Genomic DNA, 25,414 nt, shown 5'->3' with positions numbered 1-25,414 from the left:
GTAAAAAGCTTAAAAATCTCATTAAGTCTTTTATTTTTAATTCCAGTGTGGTTAACATACAGTGTTATATTAGTTTCAGGTGTGCCGTATAGTGATTCCTCAACACTCCTGTGCATCACTCAGCGCTCATCGTGATAAGTGTTTCCTTAATCTCCCTCACCATTTCACTCATCCGCCCATCCAACCTCCCCTCTGGCGACCATCAGTTTGTTCTCTACAGTGAAGAGTCTGTTTCTTGGTTTGTCTCTCTCCAGGAGCAGCCCTTGTAACATTTTGGTTATGTAGTAACCAAAGGATTTGCACTTACTGTCATTTTACTGTAATGAAAATACAAACTTGCAGGTGTTAACCCTGTCACTGAACATCTGCTGCCTCTACCCAATGCACTTATTCATTGGAAGGACAGAAAGTGCTAAGAATAGTTTGTCCCCCACCTCCACCCCACACATACACGCCAACACCATGGATATCTTGTATTATCGAAATTCTAAGTGTATAAAACATGATACTTCACATGGCTAGAGTAGACATCTAAGATCTACACAAGCGTGTGTATTCACACATTCCATTCTGGGATATGATGGTTCCGCTTCAGTTCCTACAGCTGAAGAGGTCTCTCCTCCTGCATCATCAGCATTTTCACCTGCCTGGTTGTGGCTGTGTTCGCATGTGGATGTGTTTCAATTTTTCTCAGTACTCATCACTGTCCATTGAGTCTTCCTCAGTGCTTGGCCTTCATTTTGCATTGCTGTAATTTCATCACCTTTTGATCTTCCTTCTTTTTGAACAGCGTTTTTCACTATGAAATAATCTGATAAATTGATATCATTTTTCCTCCGCACTCAGTATAAATGAATTTCATTAATTATGTACACCAGATGCAATCATTTCGCATCCCCCCTCCCTCTTTGCCTTTTCAAATGTCTGTGAAGCAGCTGTCTTTATTTGGAGACAAAAACAATACAAAAAAAGCTAAATGGATGACTGTATGCATAGAGCTTGATGAAAGGTATAGTAGAACTTTCTTCATGCATGAACTATGAAAGTGAAAAATGCAATTGCAAAAATGCAAGTGCAACAGTAAAAACCTCAAGTATGATGTTCCACTAAACATGATGTGAGATAAATAAAATAAAGAGTATATAGCTGTCATGACTAACTCCCAGTTTATTTTTGTTTTTGATGATTTATGGCTGATATATAACATGAAACAACAGTAACATTCCTCTGCTTTCTTGATATTGATGGAAATGGTATCGTTTTTTTCTTTGATGCATAGAGCATGAAAGAAGGTAAAATTTTGGGCTTAATATTTTAAAAACCTCTTGACAGTTACTGTAAGGAAAGTTGCTTTTTTATTTTTAAATTATATTTTAATTTTCAACCAGTTATTTAATGTGGCTATTCTTTAAAGAAGTACATGCTGAAAGGACCCTGGGTGGCTCAGTCAGTTAAGCATCTGACTCTTGATTTCAGCTCAGGGCATGATCTCAGGGCCATAAGATCGAGCCCCATGCTGTGTTCTATGCTGGGAATGGAGTCTGCATAAGATTCTCTTTCTCAAAAAAAAAAAAATTATATTGGTGAGCCACAGAGATTGCTGATTTCTGTACTTGATCCCTTAAGGGCATTTGACAAAAAGTAAAGAGATGAAATAGTTCCAAATGGAGCCAAAATAGCCCATCTACATTATTCAGCATCTCACTAATGAAAAACATATTGACAATCTGCGTGCAAACTCACCACTGGCAAAGGCGTGAAGAGGCTACAAAACCTAAACACATTTGTGAGCCTTACTTTTTCACAGAGTGGAATCTGGGCTGAGATGTCTCCCAAGGGATGCTGAAGGATATGGCTGTGAGGTCAGGTGGGAAATGGATACCAATGCTCTTTCAACCAGGTGGCATCAACCTATGGTTACACTTGGTCACAGTAGCTCAGTGTTTGGGAAGGTGTGTGGAGGCTCTTAAGCAAATTTCAGATAATTTTATCCCAAACTGTTCTCTACTACATTGTATGTAGATCATGCAAAATGATAGAAAATATGTAAGTCATGACTTTTATGTTACATCTTTGTATTTCTTATAAAGCCAATAGGCTTTTGCAATAGCACATTTTATTTAAGACTAAAATGAAAACGAAACAGACCAAAATAAAACCAAGCATGATATAATCTTAAAAATCATTCTTGCAAGAATGTTCAAGTTATTATATGTCATGGGAAATTAATTCCCTCTGGTTACACCAGCGAGAATTGATCTTGAGCTATTTATCAAGAAAAAAGTGCAGGCTGCCAGTGGATACAGATATTTGCTTCTATGACATTCTTTTCCCCTAAATACTGGCTGTCTTAGAGTTTTGGAGTTTGCAGAAGCCATCCTTTTAAGCACTTATCCTAACACAGCTCTTCAGTTGTATGATAGGACTTTACCCCTGTCCTGTGCCAGCACTCGGTCATTAAAGGAAGTGGCCTCCCGTGGAACATGTTCATTATTACCTGGGACATCATCCACTAAATTGAAATGTTCTCATTATGACTATGATAGAAATTTTGCTTAGTCATTCCTCATTACTAATAGAAGATGTGTCTCATCTGAAACCTGTTTCAGATTTCACGTGACACATGTTCCTGGCTTCAAGTGAAACATGTTCCTGGTTTCACATAAAACCTGTTCCTTTGCTTTGGCCACTGTGCTATGAAAATTAAATTTGTAGTAAATTTCCATATAAGCATTTTTGCAGATGTAGTATTCTTCTACCCTTATTTTCGTGTGTCCTGATTTTTCTTAATTTTCTAGTTTATCCTTTTGGAGTGTGTGTGTACATTCATGTGCACTGTAAATGTGTATAGACACACTTATAAATATATGTGTACATTTACATATACACACACATATATCAATATATATACAGTATGTCAAGTCATTGAAGAAAGAAATAGAAAATCACCAAACATAAATCATCTCCTCTATTTATGTTGGGCGTTGCTTTCCCTCATGTACATACGTGCATCAGGCTCCGTTTCCTCATACTCCCTAACTCCCTGTATTTACCCGTTGCAACATAAACACCCTGTATTACAATTGCCTGTTTTCTCATCTGTAGCTTCTACTTTAGCGGTGGTCAAATGTTAGCATGCGTCGGACTCTCACAGAGGTCCAGTTAAACTAGACAGCCGGGACTTGCTCCCAGTTTCCGGTTCAACAGGGTTGAATCTGGGTTGGGATCCAATAATTTGCATTTTAACAAGTTCCCATGTGATTTTTGTGCTACTGGTGCACAGACTATACACTGAGAACCGTGGATTTAGTAGTTTGTTAGTTTGCTTTTCGTACAGTATTATTTGGAAGTGAACTGCAATTAGATGAGAAATTTGAGGTTTGATCCAAAATGAAAGCTGCAAAAAGCCACTACATCTTCTGTTTCCACCAATCAACTTGTCAAGTTTGAGAACCACTATCCCAAATGGTTTTAGGAGCTGAAAAGAAAGAATCTGTACCAGTTGTTCACCCCCAGGCTTCATTTTAGTGTTTCCAGGTTATAGAAGTGCTGCCAAGTGGACCTCCTGCCCAAAGCATGGTTCTTGCAATATGTGTATCTTCTGGGCATCGATCTGTGCACTTGAGATTAGGCTAACAAATCAGTGATTCTCAGGCCCTGTCCGCTCATTAAAATAATCTGGGATGCTTTTAGAAACGTGCTGTGTTGAGACATCACTTCCCCGAGGATCTGGATGGGGTCCTTGCAGGAACATTTTGTTGTTGTTGTTGTTTTAAGCTTCCCTGGTGAGTTAATATGCAGCCCGGATCGAGAACTGGGTGATCCGGTGATCTCTCTGGGTTTTTCTAGTTCCAACTGATAGAATTTTGAGGCTTTCAAGTGTTGATTGGAATCAAGACTCCTCTAATGCATGGAACACTCTGGCAGTGCCTATGACTTCTATTTCATTCTAGTTACTTATTTTTCTTCCTTTATTTCCTCCAGTGTTACTATCTCAGAGTATGGCAAAACATTTTAATTTGACTGTGCCCTCTGAGAGTTGTGAGCTAGCTCAGATCAAAATACCTTTAAAATCAAGACATCAGAATTTACTAAGGTGGGGCTCAGAGGGGCCAGATAAGAACAAAGGGGTACGAGGGAGGCAGAAAATAGGAAGGTTTCATGATCACTTGTTAGATCACCGTGAAGGAAAGAAGAAAGTTTGCAGCATAATATCTAAAGTAAAATCCAGCTTTAAGAAGCTTTCCAAACACAGGATCTCCTGTATTGTGGCATCTTCAGTTCTGCATAAATCTTGAAGGGAGTGAAGGGGAACTAACAGACCCCTCCAGTCCCCCTCGTATCCAACAGAGGAGGCAAGGAGAACACCAGGCTGAGTTTAAGGCTGTCAGAGTGCTATGAACAAAAGATGACTCACCCAGGCTGCTCCAGGGGCATTTTAATGTCTGAACCCAATTAGACAGTGGTGTCTAAATTTGCCTATGTCTGAGGATGACTGCAGAAGATTTGAAATGAATGTGTAACTACTCTGCAATGGTTATAAGGAAGATGAGAACCTAAACATGGTAATTGGAAATGGAGGAAATGTTCACACTATAAATAAATTCTCAGATATAAATTATGATTTGGTAGCAACAAGCACTGTACCCAGTATTCACTGGTTTATATATAGTGTTCATTTTCTGTTTGCATATATATATGTGTGTGTGTGTGTGTTTATATATGTGTAAAAATGAATTTGTATAAGTGAGAGAAGACAGAGGGTGCTATTCTTTTTCTTCTTCTTTCCTTTTTTTTTGACACAGAGAAGAAATTTCACATCGCCAGACAGATATAAGTTCATTAAAGAAAGTACATAGTTCAAAATAATTGTAATCCTGAACACATATTGTTCTTAAATTAAGAAGAAGATAAATTCTACCTAATTGGTATTTTTTCTTATTCAGTATTTTGCACTTTGGTATAATTGAGTATTTGACAAACTTAGAAATGAACAAACAAGAGATAAATGTAGTATAGTTTAAACAGCTTTGTAATATGTAAATACTGATTTACATGTCTGAAGGAGCACCATATGTCTGTTTTTGCCTGAAGTTTCCTGAGGTTGGAAAATGCCTAAATATCTTCAAATCTACTTGAAGATGGTTTTATAGGTAGAGAAATGCCCATTTTTTTCTCGTTCTTCCTCTCTAAAAGCACAACTTGTTAAATAATTGGCCTACAGAATACATGCTATTTCCAAAAATCAGAGTGACCTATTTACCTAAATTAGAAGAATATTAATCAATCCACTTGGTTTTTGATAATCTATTAGTCAAGGCAATCAGTATTATTGATGACACTGTCATTCTACTCCTGGACAGATTATCCCCCAAATCGAGAACAACGAAGACAAAAAGTCTTGCTAAGAACAAGGCATGTCTTTGGAAGATATACGTTTAAAAAAAGCTATAAAATGCCATTTTTGTAAGCCTTTCAAGTTATTTTCTCATAAATGTCGTGTGTGTATAACTATCAGTGCCTTAGTTCATCACATTTGTTCATTGAAAATATAAATTACTTGGATAAATGCTGAAAGAGTATGTGAAATCACACTATACACCGATAACATTAGAATGCGGTGCTAGTTAAGATTTTCTTTGTTGGAGAACCCTTTACTCCATAGGATAAAGAGCATAGTGTATAATCTGAACTTTTGCTGAGGACTGCAATAAACGTAATTATTCATTTCAAAGAAAGAAATTAGGTCTACAACACTATCATATTAGTAATGCATATATTTGCAATACACAGTCATTTTTCTCATTTTTCAATCACAAAGACAAAGAGAGACAAAAATAAGTAACTATATATGCAAATAGTCCATTTTATCTTTTCCAAGTTTGACGCCTCCCAGTAGAGAGAAAGCAAGACTTGAAAGTGAGACCCTGTGACTCTACGTTGAGTAATCCCAACTAATTCACCCGTGACAGATTACCAACGGTGTTCATATCCATATTTCCTACCAACTCAGCTGTTATTAAAATGAACAGGAGAAAGATGATTATTACTTCCTATAAGACTCAGCAAAACAAAGGCAAAGCCTAAGGAAAAGAATAAATTTATGAACTTTCTTAAGAGTCTGTCACCTCTTGGAAATAAATGATTCTTATTAGGAGACCTTTCTCACCTGAGTACTGAAAACTCTGCACAGCTGATCTTTTGCTCATGGAATGGACTTTGACAATAGAATATCAGTCTCATCTTTGTACAGAAAAAGTAACAGAAGGAATTAGCAGAATACCTTAAAAAATTTTTAAAAATCCGTTACTGAGTGAATATAAATCTAGGACTAATAGGTAGAAAATAGAAAGACACAGGCCTAGAAAGAATGTTTTCACAATTAGAGGTATTAAAAAGAGACTGTCCCAGGAAACTGAATGTCCAAGGGAGAGAAAGATGATGGTGTGTGCTGATGTTCCAAGGGTCTTCAAAGACCAGACTGGAGAGTGAACTAGATGATCTAGGAATCTACGAACCCAGTCTTCCCAATGCTGTAATACTTATCTAAAATGTTAAGGTAAAAAGAAGTATTTTTTTCCCTCTAAATAAATATGGAAAGCAAACCTACTAACTGAAATGTTATTTTACTTTAAAAATCTTATTTGTAGAGCTTATTATCTCAGTTTTTAAATTTCAAATATATCTAGAGATATATGGAGAAACATATATAAAGCTGTGCTAAGTGTGAAATCTAGATGTTTCATGATGCCACTCCCTTAGGTCCAAGTTCAATCGTCTTCTTTATGACGTACTGCAGAACTAAGTCACGCTTCCTACCATCTGTGGCCACTTGAACTCATAGTTATGGACCTCAACAGGACTTCTAACAATGCTTTTCCACCTTGCTGTGCTTAGCACTGCCACACTTAGCAAAAATATAAGGGATACCCAGTTAAATTTGAATTTCAGATAAACAATAAATACTTTTTCAGTATGTGTATGTCCCACTGAAAAATTATTTGTTGTGATCTGAAATTCTACCCAGATTTCTAAATCAGAAACTTGAAATCAGATACATACGTAAAAGTTATCGTCAAATCCTGTTTGATTTGTTTACTTTCATAATACTTTAAAAATCCATCTACTTCGTTTTTTTAACTACTATTTTTAAAAAAGATTTATTTATTTATTTGAGTGAGAGAAAGAGTGCATGAGCGCAGGAGAGCAGGAAGGCGGGGGGCGGGGGTGCAGAGAGAGAATCTTCAAGAAGATTCCCAATAGAGCATGGAGCCCCACATGAGATGCCATCCGAGGACCCATGAGATCTTGACCTGAGCCAAAACCAAGAGTAGGAAGCTTAACGGAATGAGCCACCCAGGTGCCTGACTGTCTACTTTTCTTATTCTCACAGCCACCACCAGCTCTGGGGCAGCTGTGTCTTTCTAATTGGTTTCCTTTTCCTTCAGTCTTGGCCTCTCCAATCTGTTTTCCAAAAGCAGCTTGGGTGGTCTTCCGGAGTACTCAGGAGAGAGCGTCATTCTTTTTCCTTAAAAGCATACAGAAATTTACCCTTGACATTAAAACACAGTCCAAACTCCTAACTGTGGTTGATAAAGAACTCCATGGTTGACTACCATTCCCCTCCTCCTACTTGCTGTGAGGCCACACTCAAATGTTTTTATGCCCGATCTCACTCATCTCTGGGTATTTACCGATGCCATATCCTTTTCCTGGAACAGGTTGTCCTTTCTCTCTGCTCTCTCCTTTGGATTTCTTCTCAATTATTAGTTTCTCAGGGAAACCTGCTTTGTTCTATGAGATGCAATGTGTTCCTTCAGCTTCATTCACAGATTTTTTTTCTTACATTTGCTTGTTTAATTATTTGTTTTAACAAGTGGAATATAAGTTAATGAGGAATGGGGCCATTGCTATATTTCCCACTGTATTTCCAGCTTCAAGAACACTCTTTGATACAAAGTAAATTTCCAATAAATAGTTGTTCACCGTGTGAATGAATGAATGACTACAAAGATCCACTGACAAGGGTAAGAAGGGTCCGTCTTAAACATAATTCTCTTAGGAGCTCAGGCCTATTATTAAAAATTATCTAAATCAATCTTACAAATGCTAGTGCTTTGTCAAAAAGCATGATGGTGTTGCTCTTGGAAAGTGGTTTTCTGCTATGAACATTTTGAGTTTTAGAAACGTTCTCTTCCCATTTCCCCACACCTGGTATACAGTTATGGCAATTTAAGAATTAAGTCAAAAAACAGATAATTGTTACCATTTTCTCATTTTCCTCCAAAACTTTTCTTAAAAAAATGAGACTGTGCATAAAGAAAGTTATGGCAAAACAATATAAAGTATACCTTCAAACTCACTGTCCAACCCAGACTAGGCTAGAACATCATCAGGAGTTAGTTACTTTTGGGCTCTTCCTCTTTTAAATAAACCATTGGTGGAATTACCCTGTGCCACCCAATTCCCATTGTTCTCCCCCATGGTTTTGCATCTCCTCTTTTAGCAACTTCTAATTTTGAAGCCATTCCCAGAATTCTTTTTGGGCAATTGCTACATGTTAGAATTATTCTGAGTACTGTGGAGAGCATGAAATAGGGATAAGACATAATTCCTACTTCAAGGAGCTTAGTCTATAGGAAACAGAGAACTAACACACATGAAGCTGCTGGAAAATAAGCAAATTCTAAGGAAGTGCTACCGACTACAAAAGCTTATGGGAATCCAGAAAAAAGAAAAGATCACTGTGCACCAGGATAGTTTTGGAAAGCTTTATGAAGAGGATAAAAACGAGATGAATGTTAAAGCATATCTCAATGTGGGCACTTGGAGAGGAGGAGAAAGACATTGGGAAGGGGGAGAGCTGCTCTGGATGGTAGTTCAGCGCTACTGCTTTGTTTTTTTTTTTTTCCAGCTTAGAATTCTTGTCCCACTTTTTCTGGTACTGATGCTATTCTTTTTGTTACTGACATGTCTTTTCCCCAAAGAAAAGTGGGTTCTGGAGGGGTTGCCAACAGTCACATTTAAAACCAGCCTTCCCACCAAAGGACTTGGTCCAGGCATCCTGCCCAATGCCCCCCCGGAGACCATGATTAGCCCAAGATTGTGACCTAGGGCAAGCTAATTCTATTCCATCCCTGGAGTTGCATGTGTAACTGCTCAAAGAGAACATTTATCTTTTCTGTTAAGTCATGACTGGTAAAATATAAACCTAAAGCTATCTCTGCCCACACTGTCTCTTCCCTCTGCTGTACAGAGGAAGCTTGCCTGCAGTTGAAGAAAGTGAGAACACACAGAGAAGGAGAGAGAACCACATTGTTTGAATCTCTGCAGTCTCTGAGGCCATTTGTATACCTGGATTTCCTATGTCTGGGGCCAACTCATCCCCTTCTTGTTTAAGCTCGTTTGAATTGGTTTCAGTCAACTTTAACCTGATAGTGGAGTCCTGACCAGAGCAGGTACTAGGGTACAGGGCGGATGTGGAGAAAGAAGAGGAGTGTAGGGAACGATCAAAATGGGACATTAACAATGAGACAGAGGACACAGATCAAAAGCAATATCTGGAGGAACAAACGATGAGATCTGGTTAGAGATTGGACATAACCACTGCAGAAGAAAAAACAGCCCAAAACTGGAAATTCAGGGTATTTGTGAACTCACTGACAGAAATGGGGGTAGTTGTGATGAGGAAGTGGGTTCGAACAGACACAATAGGCAAACCATGACATGGGAGTTCCTGGTAGAGTCGGGGCTTTGTCAGTCTATGGTTTAAGCCAGATGAGCAGCACTTACTGGTACAGCAGTGCGGCGAGCTACAAGACAGTGACCTAACTTTGCTTTGTGTCAGCACTCAATAGACTATGACAGAAAATGGTAATTATGCTTCCCAGAGTCATCTTTTCTTATTTATTTATTTATTTATTTATTTATTTATTTATTTATTTATGAGAGAGAGAGAGAGAGAGAGAGAGGAAAGCATGAATACATGGGCAGGGGGAGGGACAGAAGGAGAGAGTCTTAAGCAGACTCCGTGCTGAGCGCAGAGTCCAATGCGGGACTCCATCTCACCACCCTGAGGTCACGACCAGAATCCAAGAGTTGGACGCCCAACTGACTGCACCACCAAGGTGCCCCCCAAACTCATTCTTTCAATTATTTGTGCTTTTGTTCCACTTAAGGCCCAGGAGAAATGTAGCACAGAGCAGTGGTTCTCAAAATGCGGCCCCTTAGATCAGCAACATCTCTATCTCCTGGGAACACTTCAGAAATGCAAATTCATGGACTCAGCCCTAGAGAAGGGGATCGGAAACCCTGGGTGGGTCCACTAACCCGTGTTTTAACAAGCCTTGTGGTCTATGCTAACGTCCACTAAGGCCTGAGCACTGCTGATGTAGAGTTTGTATGTTGGTTCCCTGGCAGGTGAGGTCACCTGCCGCTTAGTGCTTTCACATCGATTTCACATTGTAAGAATAATTCCCTTAGAAAAACTCATTTTCCCTAAATCTGTTCATTCAAAAATGGTATGTTGAGTACATTCTATCTGCCCGGCCCTGTTCTAGGCACTGTGGACACCAGGAAAAAAATCTGAAACGGTCAATCACAAAAATACCTACATGTCGGCAATGAAACATTATGCTACGGAAGTGATTCCCAGGAGGCTTGCGTGGTGAGCATCATGAAGGGGTCCCTAAGGAGGCTGCATTTCATCCAAAAAAGAATGACTAAGAGTTAGTCTGGGGAAGAGAAGAGACAGCACGATGACTTCGTTTCCTGTGCATTGTAATGAGAGAAACCTTCCGAAGAAGGCTTTGGTGAGGGTGGGAAAGCAGGTACGGTGCCCACTCGGGAGCAAATGGCAGGAACAGCAAAGGAGGAAGGGCTCCGGAGCTTCTGCTTTGTGGTCGCGTCCAACGCTGGCTCTGCCCACGTGTGTCCTAAGCAGCAGGCGTGCAAGTTCACAGGCAGCTGCTGCTTCTCTCACGGGGGACCCGGGCTGAGGCTGTGTCCCTCCGAAGGCCTTTCTCCTCTGCACGATCTCATTTAGGGATTTCGCTCACTCCCCAGTCACCATGGTTAGCTGCCTGAGAATGACCCCATCTCCCTGGCTTCGAGAAGATTCCCATCACCAGTGTCTTTGGGCTGCTGCCCCGGGCCAAGGCGTCACGTTAATAACAATTGCAAATATGCGATTGTTTAGTGTCAGTCTGTGTCTAGTTCACTAATGCTTGCAAAATTATACAGCACCGGCTGTGGCTGCTCCCCTGCCTTTCGGTGACACGTCTCATACTGCGTGCGGGACAGCTGACCCTGCAAGGCCACTGCCACCGCACACGGCCTGCCCATAATTGAACTCATCGTGTCTTCCCCAAACCGCCTCCCCTGCCCTCTTCTGCCTTTGTCAGTGACAGTGACATTTACTGTCCCCCGAGTTCCAAGGTTTGGAGTCACCCTGGACCCCCTTGTCTTATGCTCTCACCAATGCAAGCACCAAGATTGCTTCCGGTTGCCGGGGGGAGGGGGGGGAATGCCACTCCTCCCTTCCCTTACCCTTTCTCATCCTAATCCCACTTACCTCGAAGCAGGACACATTCCACCTTATTGCAACTTGTTCTCTGAAATCTAGGTTCCTTTCCCAAAGCAGCCCCGGGGCCACTGCGACTGTCTGTGTTATTCTTCTGTCTACGTCAGTCATCATCAGGCCTACTGTATTTAGCCAGGCTGCTCTGTATTCTTTGTTGCAGTGAAATCTTTTCTTCCTAAAGGGATAGTAGATAGAACTACATTATATGCAAGAGGTAATCGGGAAGCTTCTCTGACTGAAGATGGGCTAAAGGAAGCACAATCCCCTTGATCTCTTCTCAGCTTCTAGGGCAGCCTGTTAGGTACCAAAAGGGGCTCATCGACGCATCTTTGAGAAACAAAGATGTCCTGAACACAGTTAAACTCTTTGGAAAGATATGCATGTTTTCTTTACAAAGTCTTTTTTAGAAATTTTTTTTAGGGGCACCTGGGTGGCTTAGTGGGGTAAGCGTCTGCCTTTGGCTCAGGTCATGATCTCAGGGTTCTGGGATCTGAGTCCGAGTTGGGCTCCAGGCTCATGGGGAGGGGGGTCTGCTTCGCCCTTGCCCTCTGGCCCTCCCCTCCTGGCTCACGTGCAATGTCTCTCTCAAACAAATAAAATCTTTTAAAGACATTAAAAAAAAAACAACAACAATAAACTCGTCACCTATGTGAACTTTCCAACCTCATCATTTAAGCTCACACAAAGTTCTTCAGTGTCATTCCCTCATCTCTGTCTGGGCTCCTGGAGTCCCTGCAACGCCCAGCATGCCTCTCTGTCAATCCAACTCTACTCTTCTTAGTCCCGATCCCACTGCTTAATGGGGTTTCTGGATTGTTCCAGCTCTCAGAAATTTTTCTGTGTTAAAATTTCTGCAGTATTCCTTTTTTTTTTCTTTAATTAACCCTATGCTATCTAATTTGTATCTTTACAGGTGTGTGTTCAATTTCTCCCACTAGGTAACAGGCCACTTAAGGGAAGAATCAAGTCTTTTGTTGCTTTTTGCCCTGAGCACTAGTATAATATGCAGTCCCCGTATTTGCTTAGTGGGTATATTCTGATGATAACCCACAGCAAGAAATAATAAGTATAGGCCCATCGATCTTACTTTCATTAATAGAAGTCTAAGTTAAATATCCTGTCTTTGAAAATGTTCCTTCCGAGCAGCGTTTTTAAGTTAGGAGAATCAGACACGACTTTAATTGCAAGCATTACTTTTTTCTCCAATTACCATTAAGCCCACAACTAGCTTCTTTCATTAAATTACGTTGGAAGTAGATTCAGGGAATGACAACAGATGGCCGCGAGTGGGGAGTTCTTAGTTTAGAGTGGAAATTGTGTTTTGTCCCAGAGCCGAACATTTTAGCAAAATCACACTTAAATCATATTCAAAAGATCGTAAGAAACTTACATTAATACGTAAATCAAACGGTGTCCCTTTTTTGAGATCTCTGAGCAGGTTTTACGTGGCTCTGTCCGCCTTTGCCCCCTCATCTCCACCACCTTCTCCCCTCATTCATCGCACCCTGGCCACAGGGGCCCACTCTCAGCTCCCTGGACTGAGACATGTTGCTCCTCCTGGCCTGGTGCACTGACGCTTTTGGCCTGAATGGTCTTCCCTGTTTCTTTCCTTGATCAATTCCTGTCATCCTATGAGTCTCCGTTTGTCACCTCTCTGAGAGAGTTCTTCTCTGATCTCTCAAAATAGGTAAAGCTTCCATTTTCTGAGCTTTCATATTCCTTATCATGGCTGTGATTATGTATCAACTGTGAAATAGTTTGTTTTGGTTCTGTGTTCCCCCTTAGACTGTGAGCTCTAAGAGGTCAGACTCTACAAATCCCCTGCACTGCAGTATTTTCAGTGCCCAGAATTGATGCATAACAGGTGCTTAAATGAATAAAGGAATGAACATTTTATAAAAATCTTATAAAACTTGCAGATAAGCAAACCTTTATAAAATTGTTTATATCCAGACCTTAAACTTCCTTGTCCTGTCTTGAAAGGATAGGGGCAGCATTTTCTGGGTCAAGTGATTCGCATGAGACACACACACACATGTTTATAAAGTAACTTTAACTTTCAGAAAACAAGCCCCAAACAACCAAACATTATGCGACAAAACTGCACTTGACCAACTTGAATGACTAGGGTGTGACATGAAAGCGTAAAACTATTTGTTTTGTTTAAAATTATCTACCTTAAAAAAATAAAATAAAATAAAATAATAATAAAATAAAATAAAATAAAAATAAATAAAATAAAATAAAATAAAAATAAAATAAAAATAAATAAAATAAAATAATCTACCTTGTGCCCACTAGCATGGACAGTCATATAATTCTTATTCCCTTTATGTTATTTTGAAAGTGCATACGGTTGGAAAAAATTGCAAGAAAGGAGTCTCACAGCTATGAAATGCCTACACGTTGAAACCTTTTAGTACACGATTATCACTAAAGTTAATGTGTTCTCCTTCCCTGAAGGCTCCAGAAACCCCACTGATATGTCCATGACCTGTGTCTGTGTCCTTTCAGTCTTGAATTACCCTGCTGAGTCAGACAATTGGAGAACAAATTAGCACTAACTGCAGAGGAGATTTTTTTTTCTGATATAAAATCTGACCTTAAAAAACCCAAGCCTTGAATATCTTTCTATCAGGATGCTAAAGTTCACCAAATTTGCATGAAAGGATCCAAGGTTTCATACACTCTTACTCATATTTCCTCCACTGGTCTTGTCTTAAAACTAGAACAGGTACCGGACCCAACTGGTCTGTCAGTCCATTTACCAGGATAAATCGTTATCCAATTAATGGGAAGGGTGAAGAGGAAATCTAATTCTTTTCTGGAACAGCTTTCAAACCCATGGATGCTCCCCTGTTATTTCTTCTCCTACGCACCTGTCCTTGTTTTATCACCTCCCATCCAATCAGACAAGCAATAGTATGAATAAATGCTATGTTCCGAGGGCAGGTGTCAAACGCACGCCTAACTCACAGCGGGCAGAAATGCATGTGGACGGCCCCAGGCCTTTCTCTACAGTGACTGACCTGCATGTTCTTAAATTATCAGACCCGTCATGGTAGGTGGCAGGAGGCTTCTGCACAGAATTATTCACCTGGAACCCAGCAGCATCCTCACACTTGCCACCTTCTGCTCCTGCCAATATATCAGTGCTGGGATCTGCTTCTGAAAGTCTTTTCTGGATCGTTTCATAGTGGCCAAGGCGATGCGAGAGCTGCAGCTCCCTGGGCTGGTATTTGCCTTCCTCGCGCTGCCTTGAGGCTCTCTTCATCTCGAAGGCTCCTGTTGGCAGGGAAAGACTGCATTCCTGGTACCTTGTGCCTTTTCCTCTGCAGAGCTTTAAGGAGCAGCTCTCGCATTCAATCAGCTCTTGTTGCTTTTTACCTTCGGGTTCCACATCTACCAGAGCCATTCCATTAGGAGCACAGGACGCATCCGCGTTTCCACATGGCTTGTTGCTATTTCTCCTTCTTCTTCGCGACCGTCGGAATTGAACTTGGGCTCTTCTCTTTGCCTGAATCCAGTGAGTCTCATCTGTGGAAGATGAATCTGAAGAATCTGTGTAGCACTCGCTCCCCCTGGGGCTTGTGATTTGGAGGTGAAAATCCTTTCTTCTCCCTCTTATTTGTGCTTCTGCATGCTCGTATCTCTCAGAGGCCCTCCTCCTCCTCCTAGGCCTCTGTTTTACTGATTTCTTACCAGACTCCCTCCTAGCAGGGCTCAGCCCCATGACAGGGGTGCATTGCTCAAATGCATCTTCTGACATGTCATGCAAGATGGCAGATCTAGACAAAGCAGCAGGCAAAGGATGGGAGATGGGAATGGAGAGGAGAGCCATGGGAAAACAGAGAGAGAGAATGATGAAAATGACAGCATGGACCAGAAGTTGGTAAATAAAGATCAAATGAAGAAAATGCACTAAACAGGGAAAAACTAAGCCAGTATAAATTGTCCATGGATAATGTAAGGCAGAAGCAAGAGCCACAGTCTAGGGATATACAAGAGGAATACGAAACATTGGTGTAAACAATATTAAATAGGATCATTTGCTGAGCACTTACCTGCAGATGTCTTGAGTGGATGGGCAGACGGACAACCTTGACTGGCTCCTGGGAGCTGTCCCTGTTGTTGGGCTGCTCGCCTGGAGAAACAAGTTAGATAATTTGGCATCTTGGTTAAGGTAATACATGGTCGATATCTTGCTTTTTTTCCACATATTTAAAAAATTACAGCAAACGTGGCTGCCGGTCATGTTGCTCACAGGGCAGCTCACAACATATAGGAAGTTAGAGGGTTCGTTTTGCAAAAGTAAAACTTGTTTGAGGAACTTGGAACAGCTGAAATGCTGTACCACTTTGCTGTTGCTACATTTATGAGAGAGGAAGATGATTCCACAAGTTTCTGTTCTATTTACTGTAAACATCTAAGTGGAATGGCTCATTTGCCTTGGAAACAATGGGTGACACTTGAATATTCCATAATACGAAGAATATAAAGGCTGTGATCTGCCAAGAATGCTAATAATCTGGGAAGCCTAAATAATCAAGTAGCCATTAGACTGCTAGAGACTGCCTGGAATTAACATGAAGTCACAGCAAGGCCGTAGGAGATCACGTATTTGAAAACGTTTTGCACTATTTAAAAGCCTACAGTTATTGCTATTATTATTTCATCACTGCAACTAATAAAGTCCATCCATCACAACGTTATTGACCTTTCGTACCTTTTAACCTTGTGATCACACTGAGCTCGACAATAACAGAACCCGAACTAATTCAGATTGTTAGCCCAGAGTTGAGCACATCTCACCAAACTCCTGCCTTTGAAACGCAGCATTTTCTTCACGGAGTTTGACTTCTTTGGCCTGTTGTATTTACTACAGATGATGGTGATAAATCAAAAGCTAGAACGTACTGAGAATTGGCTGCGTGCCCGGCATTGTGCTGTGGCCTTATCGACTGCCTCTTAAATCCTTACAGTAATCTCACGAGTGGGAAATAGTAACTGTTTAGAGTGAAGAGTATGTGCCAAGCACTGTCAGTGAATTTTCATTTGTCTGTTCGTTAATCTTCACGAGAAGCGAGTGTGTTAAATGCTGTAATTATTTTCATGTTTTCAATAAGGAAACTGAGAAGTTGGTGCTGCTTCTTATGAGTAGGTGCTGGAGCAGAGGTTTGGAAAGAGGAATCTTTCTCTTTCATCTGTTCTCTTAGCCACCTGGTAATATACTTCTTTACACAGGAGGAGACTAAAGGGGTCCCTGACCAAGGACATACATAGGTGGCTTCTAGAAGCTGGATAAGGCTAGGGTCTTCCCTAGACCCTCCAGAAGGAATGCAGTCCTGTTGATACCTCGATTTTGGCTCAGTGACCTCATGTTTGACCTCTGACCTCTAAAACCACAAGATAATAAAGTGCTGTTTTAATTCAACAAGTTTGTGGTAATTTGTCACAACAGCCATAGGAAACTAATATAGGAGATGAGATCTGAGTTAATCTAAAAGGCAAGCTAGAGTTATTAAAGAAGAGATAAAAAATATTCTAGGCAGAGGACACAGGGAGCCAAAAGGGAAGTTCTCAGCATGCTCCAACGGACTAATTTACATCTGCACACTTCTGACTTAGAATTATCAGAGGCTTCCCTATCAATCCATGAACACTGCATTTTTAAAATATTTGAATGTCATCTTTTTTTTTTAATTTATGTTAGTCACAGAGAGAGAGAGAGAGAGAGAGGGAGAGGCAGAGACACAGGCAGAGGGAGAAGCAGGCTCCATGCACCGGGAGCCCCACATGGGATTCGGTCCTGGGTCTCCAGGATTGCGCCCTGGGCCAAAGGCAGGCGCCAAACCGCTGCGCCACCCAGGGATCCCTGAATGTCATCTTTGAACACCAGTCCATGTTTGATTATATCCTTCAATATTTCTATCAAAACTCATTTATTTCAAATTTTTAATTCAGATTAACTTCATTTCTGTATCCATTGAACAGGTAGGTATATAGTCATTTTTTGTAAAATATAAGCATTTCTGTGCTCTATGCAGTAAACAGTAAGTTTTATTAGATTGGGCACCACTCATCCCACATACAATCACTGAGGTTAGTGGGGAGCTCTGCATGCAGCAGCCACTGAATAAAGTGAAGTTTACATCTCATTTTCTTTAAAAAAAAAAAAGCAATGAAGACCTCAAATCATTGATGATGTTATGGGAGTGAACCAAAATATGTTGAGTATCATCATGGATACCCATGGCTACTTAACAACACATCGAAGTCAATCCTGTGAAGCTGTATAGGGAAAGGATGTTGAAACAGGCATAATCATAATAAAAAAATTATAGTCTCTCAGGTTTAAGCAAATGTACGTTCTACAACAAGAATGTGATTTGTCAATGAGTAACAACACAGAATATTGAAAAACATGCAGCTTCCCTTTGGAGGATTTTTTGGCCCACCATGAGACTGAATCAAGTAGCATTTATGTCTGTAACCCTTAAGTATTTTGAAGGAAATAGAAATCATCCTTATTGTTCATCAAGAATCTTCAAACAGCTCACATCCAGTATTAGTTTATACATATTCAGTTTGGTGCTCGGGAAGCACATTAAGAAATTGATTCATACCTACTATAGTCAAGGTGGGGGACACTAAGCACTGACATATATTGTTGAAGTAATTGTGAATCGGCACAACTTATTTGGAGGGAAATTTGGCAACCTTTATCAAGGTAGAAAATGTCTATTGTATTCAAGTCAGAAATTCTATTCACAGGAATCAATTTTATGAAAACACCTGCAAAATTGCCCAAAGGTATGTTCGTTAGGACAAGAATTTCATTATAGTATTGTTTGCAATAGCAAAGAGTTTGGAAACAACTCAAATGTTTGTTATTAACACTGAAGGACATAAGCCATTTTAAGAAATGAGATACACCACATACATGCACACAAACACACACACACGTGTAGAATATATTTTTAGGTATAAATTAAAGCTTCAAAACTGTATATAGTATGATCTCATTTGGGTAAATGCTTTCATGATGTATGTTATCATTTGAATAGGACACACTTGGAGGAGTGTACATCCAACCATTAGCAGTGATTAACTTTGTGAGGTGGGATTATGAGAACCTTTATTTTTCGGGTTATATACTTTTATAATTTAAAATTTTAATTTTAGTAAAAGGAAAAATAATTTTTTTAAAAGATTTATTTATTAATTCGAGAAAGAGAGAGAGAGGTGAGGAGGGATGGGGGAGAGGTAGAGCCTCAAGCAGACTTTGTGCTGAGTGTGGAGCCTGATGCAGGGGCTTGATCTCACGAGCCTGAGGTCATGACCTGAGCCAAAACCAAGAGTGGAACACTCAACTGGCTGAGCCACCCCAGTGCCCCAACTTTCTAATCATATTAATGATGATATCATAGATGACAACGGTTAATATCAAAAATCAGGATTGGTATTTTTTTCATCTAATATTTAAGTGATAAAGTGATTTCTTATTTAGCTTCTTTGAATTACACTTTGATCCTTCAGTTATATGTACTCAATATGGTATCCACGTAAAATAATTTTTATGATGGTAACATGAAATCACTGACCAGATAATTGCTTTGTGGAATGTACAAGAGTTATAATCAAAGAATGTTAGAATTCTTTTTATTCATTCCCAGCAAATCATGTTTTCTCCCCGCAGTGGACTAAACAGTATCCTCTTGCTCAGACAGAAGGTCAGTGATTCTCAATCCTGGCTAAAAATTAGAATCACTGGGGAAGATTTCAAATAAATTTCTCTAACCTGTCTGGATTCCAGAATCTTTTGAGGAATGGGCCTCAGGGTAAAGGACCTGACCGTCAGTATTTTTAAAAGGTGCCACAGTGACACATGTGCAGCCAAAGTTAAGAACCACTGGCTTAGGTCAAAGGGGATACAATTTTACTTCTAATTTCATACTAGATATTTTTTTCCTGAGACTCCAGTGATAATATTCCTGAAAGCTTGATTTTTTTTTTTTTTGAGAGAGAAAAGTGTTTTTGAAATTCTCAGATCTCATGTTTATACGTGTAGAAAAGATCTTGCACTTCTGGGCATAGTTTTACTACAACCGATAGTGTAGGGAGGTAAAGGGTTTGACTTTAAATCTATAGTTTACAGGAAGAGAAATTACTATCTGCTTACTATTACCTGCTGTTGAAGAACAGGAGAGGGAGAGAAGAATGAAGGATGAAATTCCAGTGTCTTCCTTCCCCATTTATCCATCCTGGGTTGAACATGGTTTGGGGAGAAGAGGTGGAGGCAGAACAAGATATATGCAAGACTCACCAGGAGATGGTTGTGGGAAAACCAAGAGAATGATGTTTGTTCTTCCTTTCCCTGGAAAGACTACAATGTCTTTCAGATTAGCTTTTTAATGGGCAAGAGAGATGCCTAATATAGCACCTACATGGTTGGGTGGAAGTGACAGAGGCAGATGGACCTGTACCAGTTTTCCTACTCTTCCAGACTGGGGTACAGTGAGGAAATCCATATGTTTCCTTGTTTTTTTCCCAAGTGTGTGAGAGATAATTGAGATTGCTAGCCTGGGGAAGTAAGCAAGGGTCAACAAGAGTTCAAGTTGATGTGACTTTGTAACAGAGGGCCACAGAAAAGACCATCAGGCAAAAGGCCTGGCAATGACAATGAAAACTCAAGTGGAATGGAAGGTCAGAACCTGTCACCAGGTCTTGCTGTCTTAGCAATAAATCTGGTAAAAACCTGCAGTAGAGAACTCTAAAGAAATGAATGTGCCTTAGTGTATCCCAAAAATTTAAGGGATAATGGGAAGAAACCTTGAAAGACTGGATGTGTTGAAGTTTGGAACTGGGAGAGACTGCGAACTTTCTTTGAAAAAAAAAAAAAGAAATCAAACATTTCCCATATCAGTCATAAAGAAAACTCAAGAAGAAGATACAGAGAATGAGATTACTTTTAGAAAGTCACATGTTTTTTTCCCCTTGTATTGTGCAAAATTTACCACACTTCATCCTGAGGGCCATGTGGGATACCGAAGATGCTGTACCATTGGCTGATTACAAAATCTAGATGTAGAAGAAAGCAGTCTTGAAGTTGCGTCTATAATCTTGTGGATTAGAAATAATGCATTAAAGAAAGATGCAGGCCAGACAAAAGGAAAAGAGTAGCATTCAAGGTTGTCCTAATGCTCCTTTTGGCACATCAAGTTTTGGAAGGAACTGAAAATCCTTCCAAAGAAAGAAAAGCCAGGACTACCTTTGGCAATTCACACCATTAGGGGTTAGACTTAGGCTAACCCTAAGGCTAGATTGTTTGAGAGGTCTAAAAGAGAAGCTAAAGCTAATGGTGCAGAATCCAGCTTGCCTTGGAAGGCCCTAGAAGGCCAGCAAGTAGAGCCCCACTGGTCTGCAGAGGCCAAGCTGTGCCAGCCTACAGGTCCTACTGGAATAGACAGTTGAAAACAAAGATGGAACAACGATTGTCAGCAGGGAGGGCACAGCAGGGGATTTGTTTTGAAGTACCAGCTCACGTCATTTCCTCTTCTTAAAAGCCATCCATTCCCACTGATATCGATCAGACTCAAGAAAAGCTTGGGCAGCAGTCAAGATTGAACCCTGGGAGCAAGGGATGATAAGGCTGATTTTGAGAGCAAAGAATGTCTCTTGGGGGAATAAATGGACACCATTCTGTGAGGGAGTTGAGGATCCATCATGGTACCCAGTCTACCTTGTAAAAGGTAGACATCCTGGGAGATAGAGAAACAGATTCAGGGAGTTGCCTTTGGTACCCCGTGTCACATCTCAGCCCACCTCTGATAACTGCAGCCCTAGTGAACAATTCCTTTGTGAACACCAACTGAACTCTTGGTGAGAATGTCCCATCTCAAGTGAGTGCAACCTAGCTTCTACCATCTACTCTAAAACCATGGAAAAACCCACTTGGCTCTGCACAAGCCTCAATGCAAGGGAAATAATACTTCTAGGAACAAATGTAAAAAAAATATGGGAGTCAGAAGCTTGTGAGGAAATTGTCCATTTTCTACCCTCAGGTAGAAAATTCTGAAGGACACTTTTGGATATCTCTCAGGGGTCCCACAGCTGACTTGAAAAGGCACTCTTAAATTGGCTTTTTGCCTACCTTGTCTCATGTTTTCTAATTTCTCATTTATGATTCCTGGGATGACTTCTGAAATACGCCACCTGCATCAAAAGTCCTGTCATCAGTACTGCTTTGAGGGGAACCCAGACTGAGAGATGGTTGGTGGCAGAAATACTACCAGATAGAATTTAGGAGGCGGGTCACTCATCATCAAACATCACAGGGAACTCTTTGCTGGTCGAGAAGTGCGGTGGTGATAATGCCTAGTGAGCTGTAGCATCACAATCACTGGCTTTGCTGAGGTGCAGATGATAGGGAAGCATGCAGGAGCTCTGGAATTTGTAGGGTAAGGACCAATGGTAATTTTAAGGATATACAGTTGCTTGGCTTTGTTAACTGCCTTGGAAGCTTCAGTGAAAGAGATTGGCAGATCCAGTTTGGCCAGCTACCAACTGAGGATACTTTGCCAAAACCTGTGTATAAGCTCAAGCCCAAAGTACAGAGACGTTACCCCTAAGTAGCTCTCTGTCAAAAGGGAGCAGAGCCTGAAGGATGAGCCATCAGTCCCCAGTCCCCAGGTGTCAAGCCTTGGGGACATTCTTTATATTTCATAAGGAGATCCTGGTGGAATCAAGCCATGTTGCCACATGAGTGGCCTCTCCGTTACACCCTTCGATTGCCTTCTCCTTTTTTTTTTTTTTTTGTCTGTCTCACTTTCCTTCTCCCTCACTGCCTAGGGAACACTTCCTGAACAAGCTACCCGTAATAAGTCCCTGTCCTTGGGCCTTACTTCCGTAAGAACTTAAACTCAGACACTGGAGGTTTAGGGCGGGCCCGATCATCAGATGAGCTGGCTGGCTGATGTCCTTGCACCTGCTGGTCTGGACTACCTCCCATGCTTCTGAGTTATACGTCCTCTAGATACAGACCCGGTGCCAATCTGAGTCTCATTGTAAGAAGATGAAGTTCCAGTCCTGGCCCTCTCCTCAGCCTGTTGCAGTTAATTGTCTAGAGAGAGGAAAGTATTCTTACAGCTCTCACTGGCTCTCATTTTTCTAGATTTTGATCTGTATACTCACAGAGCTTCGAGGTTTATCTTCCTAAGGTATAACCCCATGTCTTTCCTTTGTCCTATGAGAAGGTTTCAGTGGTTCCCCACTACTTAATAAATACAAGAGGCCAGTTTGGGATCTGGGGGCCTTTGTGTTTTGACTCCCATTTATTTTTCTGGTATTTAACTCAGCCACTCCTCTTAATTCCTGAATTCCAGGAAAAATCTCGCTTATTTGTTTGTCAATACGATCATATCCATATTTATCATATGATCATATCCATATTTATCATATTACTGAATATGTCTCATACTTTGATTTCTATGCCATTCTCTGTAGAGAAAATAGCAAAAGTGAAGCTGTGGGATTTTCCTCGAGGCCTCCCTCATTTTCTCAGCTCTATGCACAGCCATTCTCCTTTGAACTCCAACAGCTCTTTTAACTTCTCTTTACGGTATCACCCTCGCTCTAGCATTTATCATCTGTGTTCCCATCTAACCACTTCCAAACTGCCACAGAGTTCTACAGTTAATCTTTTTTTTTGTTTCTTTTCCAGATGGAGAAAAAAGGCCATGTCTTACTCATTTTGGAAGCCTCCATAGTGCCTTATATGAAGCAGGTAGCTAATCAAGAGCTGTGGGGTTGAATTGAGCTTGGCAACAGTTGAATTGAGCTGAACCGAGGTTGGTAACAGTTGGACCAAGTTGAATTGACCTTGGTAAATCCTGTCCTGATTGCAGTAGAGATAGAGATGACAATCATATCACAGTGAACCAGGAAGAAAGGGTTCCATTCTTCTCTGTAAAAGAGGCAATTCAGTTGCCTCCTTCAAAAGAAAGGAATTGAGGCCAACATTGGATATAATTTTTGGGACCCTTTCCTTGGACTTTGGAGTTAAAAAGTATATCAAACGAGAGATGTGTCTTTCATTTTCTTTTAAAGATCGGGATTTCTATTTAGGAAGTGACATAACTGTATTGCACAGAAGAGTATGTCTCTCAACAATTTTTAAGCTGGCAGGGTCTGTTTAAAAAGAAAACACGGTAATTGAGGATACAAATGAATTAAAATCTTTTAAATGCATGGCCCTATTCAGCAGCAATGAATTGTTTTAATTCACTAGTTGGTACATTATGAGAGCTTGGTAATTTGTTCATCCCTTTAATAGGTGCAAGATTGAAATGTGGCTGGGGAGGAAGAAATAACAATTGGCTGGATGAGCAGAATAATATGCTCTTTGAAATGAAGCATTCTTTGTAATGGATGTTTATTTCAGATGATTATATTGTACAGTGCATTTAAGTGGGAAAAACAAACAAAAGGCCAGCTGCACTAATTTTATCAAAGTTATTTATATCAGCAGCCTAATTAAAGGCAGCAATTTCAAATTAGGTTTTCTGAGAATCCATTTATAGGGCAATACAAGACAACTTGTCTCTATGGCATCTAGGCCACGATTATGCTCTGGGGGCAATGTTAACTACTGCCAATTGGCCTTGGCATTTTGAAAATTAATTATTGTTTTGAAAAATGCTAAAGCTGTTGCCTCCTGCTGCCCTGACCAGTTTAGATCCACTTCATTCACTAGGAGAACCCAATATATAATTTATGGATGTGACAAAGAATAATCAAGCACAATCATTTACAAATGGCTTCTCTTATTTAGTAATACATTAATAATACCTTCTGAAGAATGATTCTAGAACTTCAGATGGGAAATGCTGCTGCAGAAACTTCTTTTCTAAAAAAAAGCCTTCACTCATTTCAGCAGTGGTTCATGAGTAACATGTTGAAGAATTAAGTCTATAATGAAATATTAAACTGGCTCTAGGGAACATAAATGGGCCAAAAGCTCAAAGATTCTTTTTGGTTGTGAAAATGATATTTAATGACCTAAAGAAGTAATAAATTTAGAGAATGTATTTAAGTAATCTCAGGGCTGGGGGGGGGCTTTATAAAGGACACATAATCCCCACCTGACACCATTATTCCATTTATAACCTTCCCAGTGGGGGGTCATTCAGCCCCTATTTGGCCACTAACAGAATTCATGGTCTCCTAAGAACACCCCTTGCATTTCTTGAATCATACCATCTAACTATGTGTCATCATGATATCACATTGAAGTAACTTTCTTGGTGGCTTCCAGCAATAATTCTAGTTTTGCCCTCCGAAACCACACAGAATTTGCTTAATCTCTGATCTGCTTAATCTCCTTCTTCTATATCAGGGTCCTTTACTATTCATCGATCCACATATATGCTGTATGCTTATACCCGATCCTTGACCTTTTCACGCAAGTTTGGAGTATACTTTTCGAGCAGTGAGTAATTAATTTTATTGTAAACGCTGGATGTCAATGATAAATCTGTAAAGGAAGATTTTTAGACAATGACGGGACTTCAATGCTAGCTTGAGCAGTGTTCTACGTTATTTGATATGTAATCAGTGAAGGTTCTGATTAGGAGATCAGGAAGAGAACAAGTGTCCTTAGAAAAGATTTGCCTATTTTAAAATGAAATTTAAAAAATCCATTTACAATAGTACCAAAACTATAAAATACATCCAAATTCATCAACGGAACAGAATAGGAAGTGCAGAAATAGACTCACAAATATGATCAATTGATTTATGACAACCGTGCCAAGGTAATTCAATGAGGAGAGG

At 40.2% G+C, this 25,414-nt stretch overlaps 1 protein-coding gene across 3 annotated transcripts in view; it reads right to left on the bottom strand.

Moving 5' to 3' along the window:
• The window catches only part of MARCHF1 (membrane associated ring-CH-type finger 1), a 296,887-nt gene that overhangs the window by 75,012 nt on the left and 196,461 nt on the right, over window positions 1-25,414 (bottom strand). Inside the window, exons 3-4 of one of the 3 annotated variants that reach the window (XM_055336612.1) lie at window positions 15,646-15,725; window positions 14,611-15,369 (exon numbers count right to left, since the gene is read on the bottom strand). In XM_055336612.1, coding sequence (XP_055192587.1) covers window positions 14,611-15,369; window positions 15,646-15,725 — 839 coding nt within the window. Of the gene's footprint in view, window positions 1-14,610; window positions 15,370-15,645; window positions 15,880-25,414 lie in introns of those variants that run through there. The other 2 variants (XM_055336613.1, XM_055336614.1) reach the window with 2 other exon arrangements.

Source organism: Nyctereutes procyonoides, unplaced genomic scaffold (genome assembly GCF_905146905.1).
Source record: "Nyctereutes procyonoides isolate TBG_1078 unplaced genomic scaffold, NYPRO_anot_genome, whole genome shotgun sequence".
NCBI lineage: Eukaryota > Metazoa > Chordata > Mammalia > Carnivora > Canidae > Nyctereutes > Nyctereutes procyonoides.
Note: the sequence above shows the minus strand (reverse complement) of the source record. Positions and strands in the feature narration are given on the sequence as shown.